At 42.8% G+C, this 17,103-nt stretch overlaps 4 protein-coding genes across 8 annotated transcripts; 1 reads left to right on the forward strand and 3 right to left on the reverse strand.

Moving 5' to 3' along the window:
- Positions 1–57: 57 nt before the first annotated feature.
- On the reverse strand, positions 58–7,476 carry LOC135614772 (protein transport protein SEC23 D-like). Of its 3 annotated transcripts, none has more exons than XM_065112490.1 (14): positions 7,039–7,476; positions 6,885–6,950; positions 6,093–6,146; positions 5,806–5,978; positions 5,495–5,681; positions 5,193–5,338; positions 4,963–5,117; positions 4,390–4,471; positions 4,176–4,291; positions 3,215–3,310; positions 2,615–2,732; positions 1,296–1,570; positions 730–944; positions 58–603 (listed from the first exon to the last, which is right to left on the reverse strand). In XM_065112490.1, exons 1-14 carry the CDS (start codon positions 7,364–7,366, stop codon positions 392–394), a joined length of 2,223 nt encoding a protein of 740 aa, XP_064968562.1. In that variant the 5' UTR covers positions 7,367–7,476; the 3' UTR covers positions 58–391. The 3 variants fall into 3 exon arrangements, with proteins under 3 accessions (XP_064968562.1, XP_064968561.1, XP_064968563.1); XM_065112489.1 differs by having other exon boundaries at positions 3,215–3,313; XM_065112491.1 differs by having other exon boundaries at positions 3,215–3,313; positions 6,074–6,146; positions 7,039–7,177.
- A 249-nt stretch (positions 7,477–7,725) lies between these two features.
- On the reverse strand, positions 7,726–9,246 carry LOC103987706 (uncharacterized protein At3g28850-like). The gene has a single exon (XM_009406084.3). It carries the CDS (start codon positions 9,168–9,170, stop codon positions 7,953–7,955), a length of 1,218 nt encoding a protein of 405 aa, XP_009404359.2. The 5' UTR covers positions 9,171–9,246; the 3' UTR covers positions 7,726–7,952.
- A 1,159-nt stretch (positions 9,247–10,405) lies between these two features.
- LOC103987707 (uncharacterized) lies at positions 10,406–11,379 on the forward strand. The gene has a single exon (XM_009406085.3). It carries the CDS (start codon positions 10,552–10,554, stop codon positions 11,119–11,121), a length of 570 nt encoding a protein of 189 aa, XP_009404360.1. The 5' UTR covers positions 10,406–10,551; the 3' UTR covers positions 11,122–11,379.
- Positions 11,380–11,458: 79 nt separating this feature from the next.
- On the reverse strand, positions 11,459–14,850 carry LOC135614774 (glucan endo-1,3-beta-glucosidase 14-like). 3 transcript variants are annotated; one of them, XM_065112495.1, is made up of 5 exons: positions 14,575–14,850; positions 13,830–14,359; positions 12,102–13,117; positions 11,869–12,017; positions 11,459–11,775 (listed from the first exon to the last, which is right to left on the reverse strand). In XM_065112495.1, exons 2-4 carry the CDS (start codon positions 13,879–13,881, stop codon positions 11,961–11,963), a joined length of 1,125 nt encoding a protein of 374 aa, XP_064968567.1. In that variant the 5' UTR covers positions 13,882–14,359; positions 14,575–14,850; the 3' UTR covers positions 11,459–11,775; positions 11,869–11,960. The 3 variants fall into 3 exon arrangements, with proteins under 3 accessions (XP_064968567.1, XP_064968568.1, XP_064968566.1); XM_065112496.1 differs by having other exon boundaries at positions 11,459–11,769; positions 13,830–14,369; XM_065112494.1 differs by having other exon boundaries at positions 13,830–14,369.
- Positions 14,851–17,103: the final 2,253 nt, after the last annotated feature.

Raw genomic sequence — 17,103 nt, forward strand, 5'->3', positions numbered from 1 at the left:
CCTCGGTGCATTCTGCTGCATGAAGTGAATAATCAAGAATGGATATCATGCTCGATGTACTCTGCTAAATGTCGCATTTTATGACCTGCCCCGAGGGTAGGCATCGCCTCGATTTTAACATCCATGGTGCTGTGTCATACAATCACAACAAATATTCTTCTTAACAAGTGTTTGCAGTCAATCAGAAAATTGGTTCCAAGAAGACTCGTGAATGCCATCATTCGGAAATGGCAAATGATTCGATGGACGACTCCATTGAGCTTCTCATGAAGTCACGACTACCGCCAAAAATTCATGAGCCTACCGATTCTTAACAGAAAATCAAGATGCTTATTTCGATCCAGGTTTTGACCATAATTCCAGCTAGCATATCGGTGGATGAACTCCATTGTTACTTGATGTTTTCTGATACATCATTTGCAATCTCTTCGAGGAAGGTGACAAAGCCTGTGACGCTGGGAATTCCAGTTCCGTCGACATCCTTGTCTTCCATAAGGTAGTTCTCAAAGGCCGTGGCATCATCGTGCCCACCCCGGATAAACATCAGCTTTGGTGTTATACTTCTCTCTTGCTTTAATCTATTGATCGTGGTACGCAGAAGACCTGCAGCACAAAATTGTCTCAGAAAAACAGACAGGTATAGGGTTTTCCTTAAAACTTAGAGCCATAACCATCTTATAAATTAAGAAATGAACCACTACAATAGTCAAGAGAGAAATTACTGCTTACAATCATGTGGTGGAGGAAAGGGAAGTGAAGAATCAGCTGTTGACGAATAATATACGATAAGATTTGTGAAGGCATCAAGAAAAAATATGGGACTTCCGCTTTTGACAAGAGCAGAACGACTCAATGAATGGCGTGGATAAGCTTGTTTGTCTGGTGTTGCATACGAAGTCAAAACTGGATAAATGGCACATTGAAGCGATGATGGCCCCAGCGAACTGTGACACCAAAACACATACCAAGTAAGTTTTTCTTGGATTATGCTGGATCTTCTGTAAAGACAACAATAATGCAAGAAACAGCTACAAGAAATTCCAAATGCATTGATAAAATGGAACAGATAGAGATCGATTTGAACTTAACAAATTGGCCACTAAGTACTATTGACTTCCATAGAATCATGTAATAGCATACTAAAATCTTAGAAAAACTAGTATCAGCACTAAATTCCACCAATCCTCAACAAATATTTCCCTATACATTGGTGCTAAAGAGCAATGTTGCGGTTGGAAGGCATCAACTAAAGCCTTAATAGAGGGTTCAACTGGAAGCACACAAGTAAGAGGTACCTAAAAAGGCATTGTAAATATATCCGATAATCTGGATGTACACCCTCTTCGTGGAAACGGAGGAGAGGACTCCTAAGCAAAGCAAATACAAGCCGAGGCAGTGACTGCAGCTGGGGACACTGGGTGAAGGCAACATCAATATTGGAAGTTGAGCGCCCATTTTCATACTGGACTAGCTTGTATACATCATGATACTGAGATAAAAGAATGACTAGCCAATCATGGATCAGCAATCTTCCTTCCCTCACTCCTTGCTCCAAGGAAGCTAAAATAACCTGAATAGAAGCAAAATTAAAACATTAATATCAGTAAAGCAACTTTATATTAAATTGCATTAGCTGAAATGGACTGGAAATCAAATAGAGATATCAACAAAATTTGTACCCAAAAACACATAATCAACTGGATAGACTACAATTATAACAAATAGTTGATTGCCCTCAAAGGATGGACGATAAAAGTGTTAAGACTACATTAGTCAGCCAAAGAGCAATGCAGAAAATATTTTGCTAAAGGTTGCGAGGCATATATATGCAGGACTAGCCAAAACAGCATTAAGATACAACCTTCCATTCCTGCAGTACTTGTCAAGCAACAAACTATGGCCCTCTACACTCCCCCTCCACATCCCACCAACTATGCATGACCTACATCCCATCTCTCCTGCATCTGCTGACTGGACTTAGAAGAGTCACAACAATCAACGCCTGACTTTTCCTCAATAAGAGAAGAACTGAGAAGTCTTATTTTGGAATTATCAGCAGTTGATATTGATCAAGAGTGAGGCTTGGCCCTCCTGCTCAATACTGACCAGTTGATTACAAAATTTACTGAGGACTATAAAATTTTTGAACCTTCATGGTATTTCCAAAGCTATGCTAGGATAGTTGATAAAAGTATTAGAGAGCATGTGAGCCCCAAATATGTGCTAAAGTGCTCATTGCTTTCTTCAATCTTTTCTATTCTTTTCAGTGATAAAATTATTCTGATCTAATATATTTAATCTCTTGAACAGGTTTCTACAGCACTTGAATCAAAATTGTTTCCATTAGAGGCATAACTCTAACAAGTTGCAATGCAGATTTATTCTTGTTCGAGGCACAACTTTTGTCACACTATTGATTCTAGACAAGTTAAATCAATCTGGATCTGATTAAAATGAATAGATGCAATACAAAATTAAGTTAAGAGTTTTTGGTTTGCCAATTTTTGGTAGCTTAGTTGCAAAACAGATAACAAAGTCACTATAACATGTGGGCAATTCTAATTTGACAAAAGTATAATGAAGAGATTTTAAGAGATGATTCCATACTATTTACCTTGTGAACAAGGATAGATAAGACCACTTCCGGATCAACACTGTCATAAAGGTCATTTATGCTTCGAGCTGTAGTGAACTGCAATGTTCTTACTCTTAAACGCCTCTTCAAGGAATACCTGGATCCACAGAAATTGACAAATGGCCATCTTAGTATGATACTAAGCATTAGGTGACATTCAAGAGGCACAAAGAACCTATTTCATAGTGCAACAGTAAAGGTATACAGGCTTCAACAATTGTGAACCTCTTTCAGGTGCTTATCCAGGTTTCTTGTTCAGTGACATGATAACTAGCATGTTAATGCTTCAAAATTACAGATTTTAATATGCACTTTCATGGGTCTTAAAACAAAATGGTCTACTTATAATATCTTGTAATCATTTGACATTTGATGCAGTTCAATTAGTGTCCAACTTGAACATGCTTACATTACATGTCATGCGGGTGGACGCAATTCATATAACGATGGAGCCATAGTTTACATAATCATGCTTCTCAAGGAAAGAAAATACCAAATTAGACTTCTCATGTATACAGATCATACCTAGCAATGATGTTATTGGACAAAATAAACAGCAAGGATGTTTATTGATCATACCTAGCAGCAGAAACCAGACCAGCATCATTTTGCATCTCATTAGGCACAACAATTGAATACTGGAAAGCAATCTGGATTACAAGAGGATCTCTGTGCCTGCTACAAATAGCCAGGTGTATTACATCATTAGAAATTTGATCTGCACAAAAATAGTAGTAATAGGAAATTTCATACACAAGAAATTGGAGTTATGCGGCCATACAAACGACATGATTTCTGAAGAAGCTTTTTGACATCATGACCCTAACCAACCTCAAGATGGTATAAGACATTATAATCCACCTCTCAGGAAATAAAAAGCAAAATACTTGTAATATGAATCTGGAATTTGAAATCTATCTATAGGAACCTTCAAAAGACCTACGGTTAGATTAATTATGGTTGTTTGCATGATTATTTCCCCTAAACCTTCATCTACTTATTTCCCCTATTTGTCTCTCAGATTATGATGGAGATGATTGTAGGGACATTTGCTCCTGGTTAAGGAACAACGAACAACTTACAGTTTCTTTCTTTTTCTTCTACTTTGTGCATTTAATTCAAGAATGCATCTAAACAAACCATGAAGCTCCAAAGCAGCTAGCAAACAAGAATTTGCTAACTCAAAATTTTTCATTATTTTGCAAGTGTTGAGATGAGAACTAGTATGAATTTGTGATGTCATCAAACAGCATTCCTTTGTAATTACAAAATGCAAAGACCAATCTATCCAAAGAAATTGTACCAGATAACAAATGCCTTCAACAATGTGTACAACCATTGGCTCATCAAGAAAGATATGAGCAATAATAAATAGGACTAAAAGCCCCTTTCCCAACTGCCATATTTTTAATTCTTTTACAAACTTTCATAATTGAAGAAAATGGCAAGTAATTGACTTGACCATAGGTCAAAGAAATATGTATAGATAGGTATGCATGACAAGATGCTTGTAGAAACTGCTGCAGCTGGTAAATTTTACCTGGAAAAAACATCATTATTTGCAAACTCAAAATCGTAAGTATATGTAGCAAACGAATCACAGCAAATAATGTGCTGAACATTCTCATATTGAGGGTCCGGGAAGAAATGGCCATACTGTAAAAAGTCAAAAAAACATATCAAATGCAAAGATGAGAGAAAACTTAAGTACATCACAAATTTTAAAATATAGAGCGTTAACATAAAATGCGTACAGAATTTCCAGTTTTGAACTCAGACGATGTTCTCAACCGCAGTAGACAACCAAAAGCATATGGACGACTCAACATACGGTAACTGTAAGAGGCATAAACTTATAATCAGGCATCCTGTTTCTAACAAAAAATATAGGGAAAAGGGAAAAAAAAAACCACAGGATCATGTCTACAAATAAAGATGTTTAGCAGGCTGTCTGAACTAAAGATTACAGTTTGCATGAACATAAACAATAAGCTTTTAAAAACATGTAGTGGGTCAGTCAAAATGATAGCTTGCCTTAAATGTCATTAATGAAACATTGTGACATAGTAGAAGGATAGTGATTTATCACTTGATTGTCCACATGTTCATGTTTAACACTGCTCTTCTGATCAAATCCAAACTTTTGCTACTATTGCTCATTTACAAATGGCTAATTGAATATTGCGAAAGCTAAGAGCATTACTTGATAATATTAGACGGTCTATTAATCTATGGTTAAAAAAATAGCCCATTATGATTACCCAAATAATTTGCAATGTTAAGCTAAGAGCATTCCATGGTTAGAATAGGATCCATGGTTTACTTACATATCCTGAGGAAGTGTGGAATCATCTGTATTCGCATATAGAAACAAGGAGCCACCACTATTAATACTTAGAAACTTTAAAGATGCCAAATCTGTATATTCATTGGTGACAGCAAATATGTCCACAGAAACACCTGCTTGAACAGCGACAACAGCCTAACCATGTTGATCAGGATTACATTTTCAAACATGTGGTTCCAAAGCTATCAATCACATATTAAGTCAACTTACCAAATCTTTGTAAAATGGTGTCTGTTCAGGTAGCAACGCGAGATCCGCATCCTCCCCTTTGCTTGCATATTGCTCACCATACCTACTTGTGTCTAATTGCCCAGCTCCATAATCAGGGGGGCCAGAAAGAAAGGCAAATACCCTAGCTGTTATTCATTGAACAAAAACACTTCCATTAATATGTCAACCCGGACACAAGGGCAAAAGGGTGTATGGCATAGACCACAAGCTAGAATCTCATTCTAAAATATTCTAGGTAGATTAGGTTGAAGCTAGCATTATGTACTATGGATTTATTATACCGAGTGCAAATGTATTGCCATAATCTGAACTCAGATAACTAACAAGAGCTTCCATTGCTGATCCAAAGCCCCGGCCACCTAACAACATGCCATCCCAACCTTGTACTGTAGGTGTGGATCTTTCCCATGAAGTTGTAGGTTTTAGAGTGTCGAGAGCCGTAGCAATCTGATCCTTACAACTTTCGACCTGTTAATGGTAAAATCTAAGCTCAGGCCTCAAGCATGCACACAATACAAAAACATTCTGAATAGTAGGGAAATTTAATGATTTCATAAGAAGATGCTTCACTTGATAGAACTTAGAACCATACAGGAGCCAGAAATGCAAGCAGTGGCATGACATCTTCAAGGGAAACTGGTAATTGACCATCTGATTCAGGAAGGATAAAGACATTTTTAACAACCGGTATAGGACCTTGAACATCATACAAGCCAATCTTGTGACTGAACGTAACAAGCCCAAACAAAGACCCCGGAGCCAGAGCTGCAAATATACAATCGATAGGTCAGGACATTCAGAAAAATATTTATTGAAGCTAGGCGACAAGTATGTAACCTCAAGGGTATAACACAATTTACCAGATTCCAGATCCCTCACCTTCAAGAGCTGCCAGAAGAGCACTTTTGACGAGTTCCAAGAACTCTTCAGAAGCTGCAGAGTTGAAAATGTCAAGCAAGTGATCTAGACACTAAGTGGGTATGAAGAAGCAGATCTTTCTGTGTAGTACACTATAGATACATTTTAGCAAATCAACTCAAGAAATAAATGACAGAAATGATGGAATGCTTCATCAATAAAAAAATCAAAGCAATTCTTAATGCCAAAAATGGGCTATAATAATCGTACAATAGTAACATAATATAAGCGCATCAAATGTATTAGTCATAATATTATAACTAAGATTTGCATGCAAAGTAGGCAAGTGGATCTTTGAACTATCATGTCACAATTAAAGAAAAGAATATTTATGCTATAGATAATATGGTGAATAAGCTCAAAGGCTGATAAAGTTGCCTGGCGTTATAAAACTACAAAACACGTTTAATACTCTTCTCCGATCATTCTACACCAACTTCTTAACCCACAGAAAAACCAACACATTGCAAGAACCCTTATCACATCTGAGTGCAATGTGATGAATCACTTGATGGTGATCCTTTGCTCTTCAGAAAAATCTAGTTGAATAAACTTATACTAAAGATCAATATGCAGAGGCAATATGAACTACGAAATTATATAGGGCAAAACAAGAATGTTATTTTTCTATCTTTTCATTTCGTATGATTACAGTATGAAAAACACAATACACTTCTCAAAGAATGAACAGTTAAACCTGTATGCAAATGATGAAATCAAAATCCATAAATCATAAGGAGTCTCGTATCTTACAACACAAATCCACTGCCGCAACATAGACCGGCCGAGCTTGCGTCATCCCTTCCTCGGATCCATCCCCTACGCATCCAAAAATTTTCTTTCGTCATAGGACTAAAAGTTAATAGATAAAGAAACCCTAGAAATCTCAAGAAACGGAAGAACCCACCGGGGATCTCGAGATCCACGAAAGAAGAAGACAGGTCGGGGCAGGACTCCGGCTGGGAGTAGCGAGAGACGGCGTGGGAGGTGAGCCCGTTGAGGGAGCCGCAGATGGCGCAGCTCCACGTCCACTGATCGAGCTCGCAGTAAGTGTTAAAGTAGGCCCAGCAGTTGTCGCACCGGGGAAGGAGGTGGCCCTCGGAGCCCCGCGCCGGCAGGTTCCCGCGCTCGTCCACCGCGGAGAAGGGCGTGACGGCGATCCCCCACGGGATGCCGCACGTCTCCAGGGCTTCGGAGTCCACCGGAAAGCAGGCGACGCTCGCCCGGACCGCCATCGCTGGAGTCCTCGCAAGGAGATACGAATCGGGGACGAAAGAGTACCGGAAGGTGCGCCCGTCGCCGGAGGCGTTTATCACCGCGTCCGCGTTTTGCGTTTTCTCGGAGCGGAACGTTTCGGGTTCGGATCCTGAAGTTACAAAAGAACCGGGCCGGGTCCGAAGCCCATACGTCACTCCACAAACTTTAATAGTCGTGCTTGATTGTCAGCGGGCCGGATAAGGGGGTCGTTTCGGGTTCGGATCCGAGAGCTATTCAAGAACTGGGCCGGGTCGTCTTTTGCTAAAACGGCTCCGATGCCGCTGACAATACGTCATCATCATCATCATCTCCAAATACAAAAACCAGTAGCAGAAAGAACATTCGAGGAACCAAAGACCATGTTTTGTGAGTAGAGAATCCCTTTAATCACATACAACATGCAACAGAGAGATACATTCTAATAGCATTGTGATGAGCTCCAGTCGAATAAGCACAAATAATACAAGAAAATAAATTGGAACGATCAATGGAGGATGCAAGTGTTGGTATGGAGGAGTGGAGTGGCCAACACTTACAGAGTTGCAGGAAAGGAGGACAGTTTGCTCAGCAACATATGGGGCAGTGAATTAGACCATTCTCGTTACAGACTCCACACTTCACCATCTTCTTCTGCTCTTCATCCAACACCTTGCAGCTGCCACTGCAATCCATACACATGATGAACCTCAACCCTGCGCAACCCTCGCAGGATGACGCCGCCCTTGGAATCCCCTCCAGCAGCAGCTCCAGTTTCCCTTCGTCTTCCAACCTCAGCACCTCCTCGGCGCCGCCGATGAGCCTCCCCCTGACGAAAGCTGCAGGGACCTTGACTTCCTTTGATCCCATTAGCGACCTCAGTTCCTCTCGGTATCCCGAGTCCATGGAGATATCCCTCTCCATGATTCGGACATGGTAGGACTCTAGCGTGGATCTGACGGCATTGCAGTCCTCGAACGTCTTCCTTATCCCCCGCAGCGTCGTCGTGTACAGAACCACCGTGTTCTGTCCTCCCGGAGGGCACTTCTCCTGGTAGGACCGAAGCAGGAAACTGGGATCATGATGGGCTTTTCGGTTTCTAGGAGATAAAGGTACCATCTTTTTTATCTGCTCCCCTTCCTGCAAGTATTCCCTCTCCAGGGACGCAACGAGCTCTGGATCAAAGAAAGGGCTCAGACTCCTCCTCGACGCAGACCCCCTAGAATCTCTCCCGGATGCCTTGCCGGCATCAGTGAGACTGTTCTTGCACGGAGTCTGCGCTGCTAATCCGATCCGCTTCCCGTTGTCCGAAGAACTGAAGGGCCTCAGTATCCGATTCGAGTCAAGATCCCCGCTTTTAGGATCCCGCCGCTGCGGCGCGTTCTCCTTCCCTAACGCTCTCCTTATCTGTTTCGTGGGCGACGCCGAGACCTTCGAAGCATGGAGTTTCGCGGGCTTCTTTAGCGGTGTCCAGAACGGCGTCTCGTCGGCTAGGTCCTCCATGAGTTCCCGTGCATCGATGACCTCCGAGGGCACTTCCTTCTTGACGCTCTTATCGAATCGATCGATGGTGAGATCAGCACGAGGAGATCTCCTGCATTCCCTCTTGATGACTTCCTCTGCTTCTTCGGCGTCGCACTTCTTCCCGTGAGGTTCACTACGGTCGAGGTTTAGGACGCCGTAGGTGGTGGAGGTGAGCAAGACGACGTGGTTGGGGCACTCGCTGGCCAATCCGACGCCGTCGGAGATGAAGATCCCGGGGTCGAGATCGTCTTCGGCGAGTGGTTTGGAGGAGATGCAACCCATTCCCTTCTATCTCTGTAACTTCTTCGTCTTCCTCTCGGTTGGAATCGTGTGTTTGAAATGTAACGGTTACGAGCGGTGTGGCTCTCCTCATAACGAGTTTGCAACGGTCAAAACATCTCATCGTTCGCATTCTTGTCTCATCTCGTGTCCCGGCAACCAATCATGTTGTGCGGGCATGTTTCGTGTGGCGAAATCTGAGCCATGCATTTGCTTCAATCAACGCACTGTGATCACATAATAAAGATATATATACATTAATTTATTATTCTTATTATATATATATATATATATATATATTTTAGGAAAATAGAAAGATAACAATGTAAGTTTGGATGCTTGGAGGGAAGTAACGGAGACATGGGAAGCTCTCTCAGGCGGCGCCGCCCCAATTTCTGCAGGTGAAGCCGGGCAGCGCCACCGGTGACGCCATTTCCTGCAGCTCTTGCTTAATGCTTACTATCTGCGAAATGTAAGTGTTTTATTGCCCTAGATGCAGCGGTAGAGGTCGAAGACGTCGAACCAGCGTCATCGCCATCGTCACCTCAAGTGGTGGGCGGCGGGGACAAACGTTGGTGGGGAGGAGGAGCTCGTAGTGGGTCCGATGAATGATGTAGACTGCTCCCCCTTCTCTCGCTCTCTCTCTCTCTCTCTCTCTCTCTCTCAAAATTGCAAGACAAGCAAGCGAATTCCAACTGTTGATTTCTCTTGACTCAGATGAAGACAGAACAAGTACTAAAGATGGTGACAGGACCAAAGAAAACATAGATCTCCTTCTTCTTCTTCTTCCTTGTTCAGGGCATGGCGATGTGGAGATGGACCACCGACGCTGTTCTTTCCCGGAACACGAAGGCCAATAACTAATGGCCATGCCAGGCCTTGGAATGGCCGAGGGAGAAGGGTATGTAACGTTCAATGAACGGAAGCACGAGGGAATCGTTTGCATGTTCCACCAGGAGCCGTGTTGACAGCGCAATCCTACCACCCATTTGAATCACGCGTTTCTTGCAGCCACCATGGATCGATCATGTCGGTTTTTTGTTGGCCATCTACTGATCTCATGATGCCATTTCACTCTCATGGAGTTAAAACCATGTTCATGGATGGATGATCCAGGAAGTCAACGTCAGGGTTAACTGGTAAGCCCTGGCACCTTGTGGTCAAACCACTAGCCATGCGTTGAGTGGTGCCTCTGGGCTTCAACCATCCTCACCACTAAAAACTAATGGGGAGTTGATGGCAGCTCCTCCACTCGCTGGTGCATTAGTCTTCAGATTCTCTGGAAGTGCAGGAGATCGACCCACCAACGGAGTCCATTGATCTCAGGTTTCATCTTGCCAGCAAACAACTTTGATTGGTGGTATCAAAGTGAGGAGGTCTGTCCATGGCATCCAAGCAATATCTTGCCAAGAGAGGGTCGTTCTTCCAAGCTTCACCTTTTAAATATGGAGACTCCCTCCCTCCTTTCCAGCCTCCGCCTTTGATCCCGATAAGGCTGAACAGCAGTGTTGGCATGGGGAATTGCTTGATTCTTCAGGAGAAGAAGGTGATCGAGATAATGAGGATGGATGGGGAGGTTCTTCGATACCCTTCACCTCTCAAGGTGCAACAGGTGCTGAACGAGTTCCCTGGGCACGCAATCTCCGACGCACTTCCGGTGATCGCCTGCCTGGATCCGGAGAAGCGTATGAGACATGGGCAGCTGTACTATCTCCTCCCTCCCAAGAAGCCGGTGGCAGAGACCAGTGCAGGAGAGGGCCTCGTCAGAATCAAGCTGGTGGTGTCCAAGCAAGAGCTGAAGGAGATGGTGAGGAAAGGAGGGGTCTCCCTTGATGACATGATGTCTCTTCTCCGAAGAGAGCAGCAAAGCAGAGGCGGCGCAAGCGAGAAAGAGAGGGCCATGGAGTGGAGGCCTACCCTGGAAAGCATACCGGAAGGGAATGATCTCTGCTAAGAACAGAGCTCCTGGGTTATCTAGCTGAAGGTTGATGCATGTACATATATATATCTATATATATATCATCAAAGGGGTTCTCTTTCTCTTTTCTTCTCTTTCCTCGACCAGAGAAGGCAAAGAAAACCCATCATCAATTGATCACTCTATTAAACAGCTTTTGGACTTCCTAGTAATTCATGCTGATGAACATGAGAAATCTGTGTCATGTTAGTTTCATGATAACAAGTTAGCATCACATCTTCCTGCTATTTCTAATCCCAAACTGTCGTGTGGTGAGACAAAAGTGCTGCAGTGACTTGGGATTGCAATCGTGGATCAGTAGGTCCTGTTCATGTTGTCCACTGCAATAGTTGATCATCTCAGTAGGTCCTGTTCAGTTCTATCACACAAGACAATCCAAATTGACATGAATCAACAAGCAAATTGAGCTCAGTCACTGGGTAGTCTTTCTTGCAGAGCTTGATTCAACATGCTGTTCTTATTCTTATCAGAACAAAAGAGCAACAGATTCTATATGTTCTTTTTGTTGTTGTTGTTGATGCCGAAAAAGAATCTTGGTTGGAATTCTCCTTCTTCCCAGTAAATTGTGGCTACTGTTATCGCTCGGAACGGCTGAACACAGACAAATGCAGCGTGGAAGGGATTCTGAACCTGCACAAGAGTTTTGGTTAGGCCATGAAGCCATGGAAGACACCAAATCAACCGAGGAGAAGAGACGCAGTGATGAACTCAGGCAATAATTACCTTGCATCATCAGTTCGGTGGATTCAGTGGATGGCGAGATGCTCGACCACCATCTCCACATCCACTTCGCCCGTCAGTTGCAGAAGTGGGTTTCAGGTTAAGATCGAAGCTGCCACCGCGAGTATCACAATGCTCAAAGCGGGCATCATCTGCAAGAGATCAAGAATGTATGTAGCATTGACTTCCGCTTCTTCTTACCATCAAACCAAAAGGTGGATAGCACGCATGCTCACCAGCGAGCTGGAAGAGAAGACGATGGACGGAAGATGGCCGCGCAAGCCAACGTTGTAAACAGGCGTGCCGTCGGGATAAAAGAGGCCATAATTCCTCTCCGAGGTCGGTCCGGGCTTCAAATTCTCATTGAACAGTGCGAAGACGTAGACATTCACAGGAACCGAAGGCTTCAGAGGAGTGCCTTGATTCATCTCTATCCTCTGCAGCAAATTCCCATTGTACTTGGCGGCGTTTTCCGGCGTCGCTCCGACCTCATCGTCGTCGCCCCTGGACGGCCACCCGGTCTCGGAAATCCTGACCTCGATGTCGGTGTGCCCCCACGCTCTCATGGCGGAATAAACCGCATCGATCTGAGCATACAGCATGTTGTCGTAGTTGAGGTTGGTGTTGGGATCGGTGACTCCCGAGTTGGGCTCGAACAGGACGTAGTCCAGCGAGATCGTGCTCGGGCTTTCCTTGTAGGCGAAGAAGGGGTAGGCATTGACGAGGAAGGGCGAGTTGGTGATGGAGTGGAAGCCGAGGATGGGTTGGATGTACGCAGCGAGATCCTGGCGGAAGGAGCCGGCGGAAGGAGGGTAGGAGCTGGCCAACATGTCGATGGAATGAGCACTGGCGACGGTCACCTTCTTATCAAGGCCGAGGGAGACCAGAGCTTGGTGGACCGACTGCATCGCCGGGAGAAGATTCGACATGAGCAGGGTGTCGTTGCCTTTGAACACCTCGTTCCCGACGGTAACGCAGGTGATGTTGGTGTAAGGAAGGTAAGGCAGGACGTGGAGTTGCAGCCATGCCAGGGCTTTGCCTGGGTCAGTCATCGTCGACACATTCTCGTTGCCGATTCCTATCACAAACGCCGCATCAGTATCGTGGAAGGCAGTAAGAACGTTCCGGTCAGCGTCATAGAGCTTTACTCTGCTGATGTTGAGGGAACGAAGCAGGCCGGCGACGCGGGTGGGAGACGGCAGATCGTTGGCGATCTGCCCGTAGTTGACACCCACCGTGAGCGCCTCACTACCTGCCAAGATGAAGGCTGATCTAAGAAGCTGTCTCCATGAATCGACGACAAACCAGAGAGAGAAGGAAACCATATCCGCAAGATCATGTGACGGTGGCGGTGGCAACGAGGACCACCACATACATTAAAGTGCTGAACTCGATCTGCAACTAATACCGTTTAACTGCCGCAATGAGGTTGAGGTACATATATTATGGATCTACGGAGAGGGGACAACAGGCATTGAATATGCATTGAAGTACGTTGGCCAAGCTGGTCCACACTTGGAGCCATGTGGTTGTGTCTGCTTCACGGCTAAGCTGATCTCTTAGTTTAGCACCAAAACTGACGAAAAAATGTGCGATAGGGAGGTGGATTTGAGAACAGATCACAAGACATGCAGAATTCTATAGGAAATGTGATTGATTGTTCATGGCAAGAACAGGAGGGGGATGTATTGAGCTTCTCATTGTAATTGTTGCTTCTGTTTCATTCTATAAGAAGAGGAGAACCATGGATTGCTGGGAAGCGAAAGCTGAGTTGAAAGGGTCATGGTGTATAAAATAAAACAAGAAGAAGAAGAAGAAGAAGAAGAAGAAGAAGAAGAAGAAGAAAGAATACTGAGTTCACTGAATGCTAAAGGCCAAAAAATGGGTCTAGATGATATGTTGTTACTCGGATATGTAAGGAAATATACGAGAGATGGGAAGAGAGGGATGGATCAGATACGCACCTGAGAAGAGGAAAAGGAAGAGGAGGAGGAAGCAGGGGATTGGCGACGCCATTGAAGCAGACGATCCAAACTAGTTCCCAATTGCCCGGTCAATTCTCGCTGCTCGCCACTGCGCTCCGCCATCCGAGTCGCATGCTCTCGCGCCATCTTAAAAGGCATCTCTTGAGGGAGGACGGCAGAGGTGGGGCTCACGAGAGACGGGAACTCTACCCGAACTGCCCTTATGATGGTAAGAGTTCTTCTGCCCAATGAGGCGCCAAACGGAACCGTGTCAGATGGGGGTAAGGATGTCCTTTCACTTCAAGTAAAATAACCCTAACGCGTCGGTGCGGCGACATCGGCCGGTGACGCTGTTCCAAGTACAGCTAAATGTACGCCAGCTCGGGGAAAGTCAACCGTCATTTTAGCATCACGTGAGAACGCGTGGGTGGTCGGTGGTGCCACTGCTATAAGTAGATGCGTACTGTGGGCGTTCTTCCCCGAAGCTCCTCGGCTGCCATCGGCGGGTGGGCGGAGGAAAAGTAATCCCGCTGCATGAACCTTTGATGAGAAGCACATTCATAAGATACAGGCCATGCCACAAATGCCGATGTGCTTCAAGAATCGTGCTTGCTAAAACTCATCAAAGCTCAATGGCACAGTACAGTGTATGACGGAGAATAGAGGTGAGATGGCATTGAAATCAGTATCCTCTTCAAACAACAAAACATTCCCTATAGAGAACTTTAGGGGGTGAATCACCTACCTTGCAACCTCGAAGCAAAGTCTCTGCAAGCTTTCAAATCAGTTCTCATGCAAAAATGAAAGAAAAAAGTCATTAAGATCACATCGGCGCAGAAGAAAATTAGTGTGGCAGTTTGCAGCTCAAAAGAACAATCACCGAGCTGCCTTCAAAAAAATTGATAGTAACAGTGAACAGCTTATGGCATGTTATCGAAAGACCAAGATAAGAAGTTATAGGAAGCTCAAGTACACATAAGCTTGAAGATTGTGGAAAAGGAACTGCAGCTTGAAACATCATTCTGATTGTCTTTGTCCCAGTACTGGAATATCCTCATACTTCTTCTGCAGTGGAAAATAACAGGGCATAATCAGCGCTATTATTTCTAGGGTTAGCATACCAAAAATAATAATTATCGATCCCATCTTGTTTTCCAGTCAAAAGAAGTTCCCCAAATCAACCACAGGACTAATATTGTTCTCTTGATTTGAATGTAGAGATCCTACAGCATACCTGTAGGAAAAGAAACACCTGGCAGAAAATATAGGCAAAGAGCACAAGAAGTTTCTATTTAGTCTACCTGAAATAGACCATGATCTACTTCGAAGGTTGACATTCGCAATGAGCTAATGTCAAAATAAACTAGTAAATTATACTTAAAGAAGGATTCACAAAGTTCAACAAAAAGGCTGAAAGCTACGGTATCATGTTTAAAAATATCCTGACATTATTACTACCACCATCATTGCGCAGAAAGAGACCTTTGTATAATGAATCATGTCATCTGTGAAGATCATATGTTAAAATTAACAAATATCAAAATAGAACATTCTATAATGCCAGAACTACACATAATATGGTTACCATAATTAGTTCATCACTTTTGCTAAGCAATCATCCAACTTGTTCTACAGTATGGCAACAGACCTCATTGCAAAGATTAAAACTATAACCATTTAGCCTTAAAGAGTTGCTAGGAATATATTAAATGAATAGCTCCACAAACAAATTTACTCATTTAAACAAGGCTTTCCACTCAACCTTTATTTCTCTGTTTCACATGTGCATTTCTCAAGGTACAGTTATTGATCTTATATCCAGTGAGAATGGGCATAATTTTTTCTTCCTCGTGAAATTGTTGCAAAACATAAAACAACTCAAGATTTAAGTCAAAACAATAATGCTCCATCTATTTCCAACTATTGTTCACTCTGAAATATGAATATGGTGAATAATATATAGGGTTGGCTATAGGACACAACCCAAAGTGGAGAAGGTACAAAAGAACAGACAAAATCTAAAGCTTGGGTATAAACTTGATGTCAACCCTCTAAAGTATTCCTAGCAGGGTAGTCAATTGCTTCTATTGGAAAAAAGTTGGTAAATATAAAATCCTACATCAATACCTGCAGTTAAGCTCATGCAACAAGTGAGAAAAATAAAAGAAACATTGAAACCTCTATTACCTATCAATCTATATTAAGATTGGAAAATCCCAGTGGAATATAAATGATCATGATAATCTGCATTAAAGGTGTCAATTTCCCTTTTTTGTTTACATCATAGATGCTGAATTTTATTAAAGGTAAACTTAGCATGCATATGATAGCAGATAAGCAAACTGCTTTAGCATGATCCACTATTATGGTCTCATTCCTTACCAGTTTAATAACTTCATAATCACTAAAACAACGATGCTTCTGTAAACGAAAGAAAATGTACAATCACTTTGTCATGTCTGTCTACAGGTTTTTGCAAAAACTTCTGGATGCATTTTACAGTCAAGAATCAGGATATTCTTAATTCATCTCTAACAACCATAAATAAGCATAAGAAAAAAACCATAGAAGGGGGGGAAAAAAACTAATCCCGTTGCTGTGCAATTTCCTGCTTGATGCTGTTATCACACACACACAACTTGTGAAAAATAGATAACACAATGGCAAAAATGCAACTGTAGAACAATCTGAGGGCATGTGAATCATGAAGAATACTCCCAAATACATCATTATGATGTTAGATTTCCAATGTTCAGTCACTAGGATATATATTTCTTGTCATGCTGTACAAAGCAACTCGACCTCTAAACACATCAGCTTAAATGAGTCCCATGATCATATCTAACATTGCACATAGGAATAAGTTTTACAATAGCCCATAGAAACACTACCTATCAAAAAGAGCTTCACAATAATGAAACAACCACCATTTTCAAAAAAATTCCCCAAAGCATAGAAAATCATTTTAATACCCGGTGTATAATTAGATCAACTGAATGCAACCCATAAAGACAGATGGAAACAACAGTCACTCAAGTAGTTAAAGATTTTGTTAGGTTCTGATACATTACCCCTGCATTATTATAATCCCAAAGCTTGTGAACACCATAATCGACGACCTGCAAACAATAGCCAGTTTGTGAGTACAGATGAAGCATTCAAGATGTCGCTTTTGATGAAAAAGGATATCGAGATTAGCAATCACCAAAAACAACAAGGCTCCGAAAAAAAAAAAAACTATATCATTTCCACCTACTCACTACACAATCCCTAA

This window comes from Musa acuminata, chromosome BXJ2-6, assembly GCF_036884655.1.
Source record: "Musa acuminata AAA Group cultivar baxijiao chromosome BXJ2-6, Cavendish_Baxijiao_AAA, whole genome shotgun sequence".
NCBI classification, from domain to species: domain Eukaryota; kingdom Viridiplantae; phylum Streptophyta; class Magnoliopsida; order Zingiberales; family Musaceae; genus Musa; species Musa acuminata.

Coding starts and splice junctions, on each gene's coding strand:
- LOC135614772 (XM_065112489.1), bottom strand. CDS start 7,366: ATGGCGGTCCGGGCGAGCGTCGCCTGCTTTCCGGTGGACTCCGAAGCC. Junction 4,472..4,962: donor TCCACACTTCCTCAGGATAT/GTAAGTAAACCA, acceptor TGCCTCTTACAG/TTACCGTATGTTGAGTCGTC. Junction 1,571..2,614: donor TATCTATCCTTGTTCACAAG/GTAAATAGTATG, acceptor GCTTCTATTCAG/GTTATTTTAGCTTCCTTGGA.
- LOC103987706 (XM_009406084.3), bottom strand. CDS start 9,170: ATGGGTTGCATCTCCTCCAAACCACTCGCCGAAGACGATCTCGACCCC.
- LOC103987707 (XM_009406085.3), top strand. CDS start 10,552: ATGGCATCCAAGCAATATCTTGCCAAGAGAGGGTCGTTCTTCCAAGCT.
- LOC135614774 (XM_065112495.1), bottom strand. CDS start 13,881: ATGGCGTCGCCAATCCCCTGCTTCCTCCTCCTCTTCCTTTTCCTCTTC. Junction 13,118..13,829: donor CTTCCTTTTCCTCTTCTCAG/GTGCGTATCTGA, acceptor TCATCTTGGCAG/GTAGTGAGGCGCTCACGGTG. Junction 12,018..12,101: donor TCTTCTCTTCCAGCTCGCTG/GTGAGCATGCGT, acceptor GATCTCTTGCAG/ATGATGCCCGCTTTGAGCAT.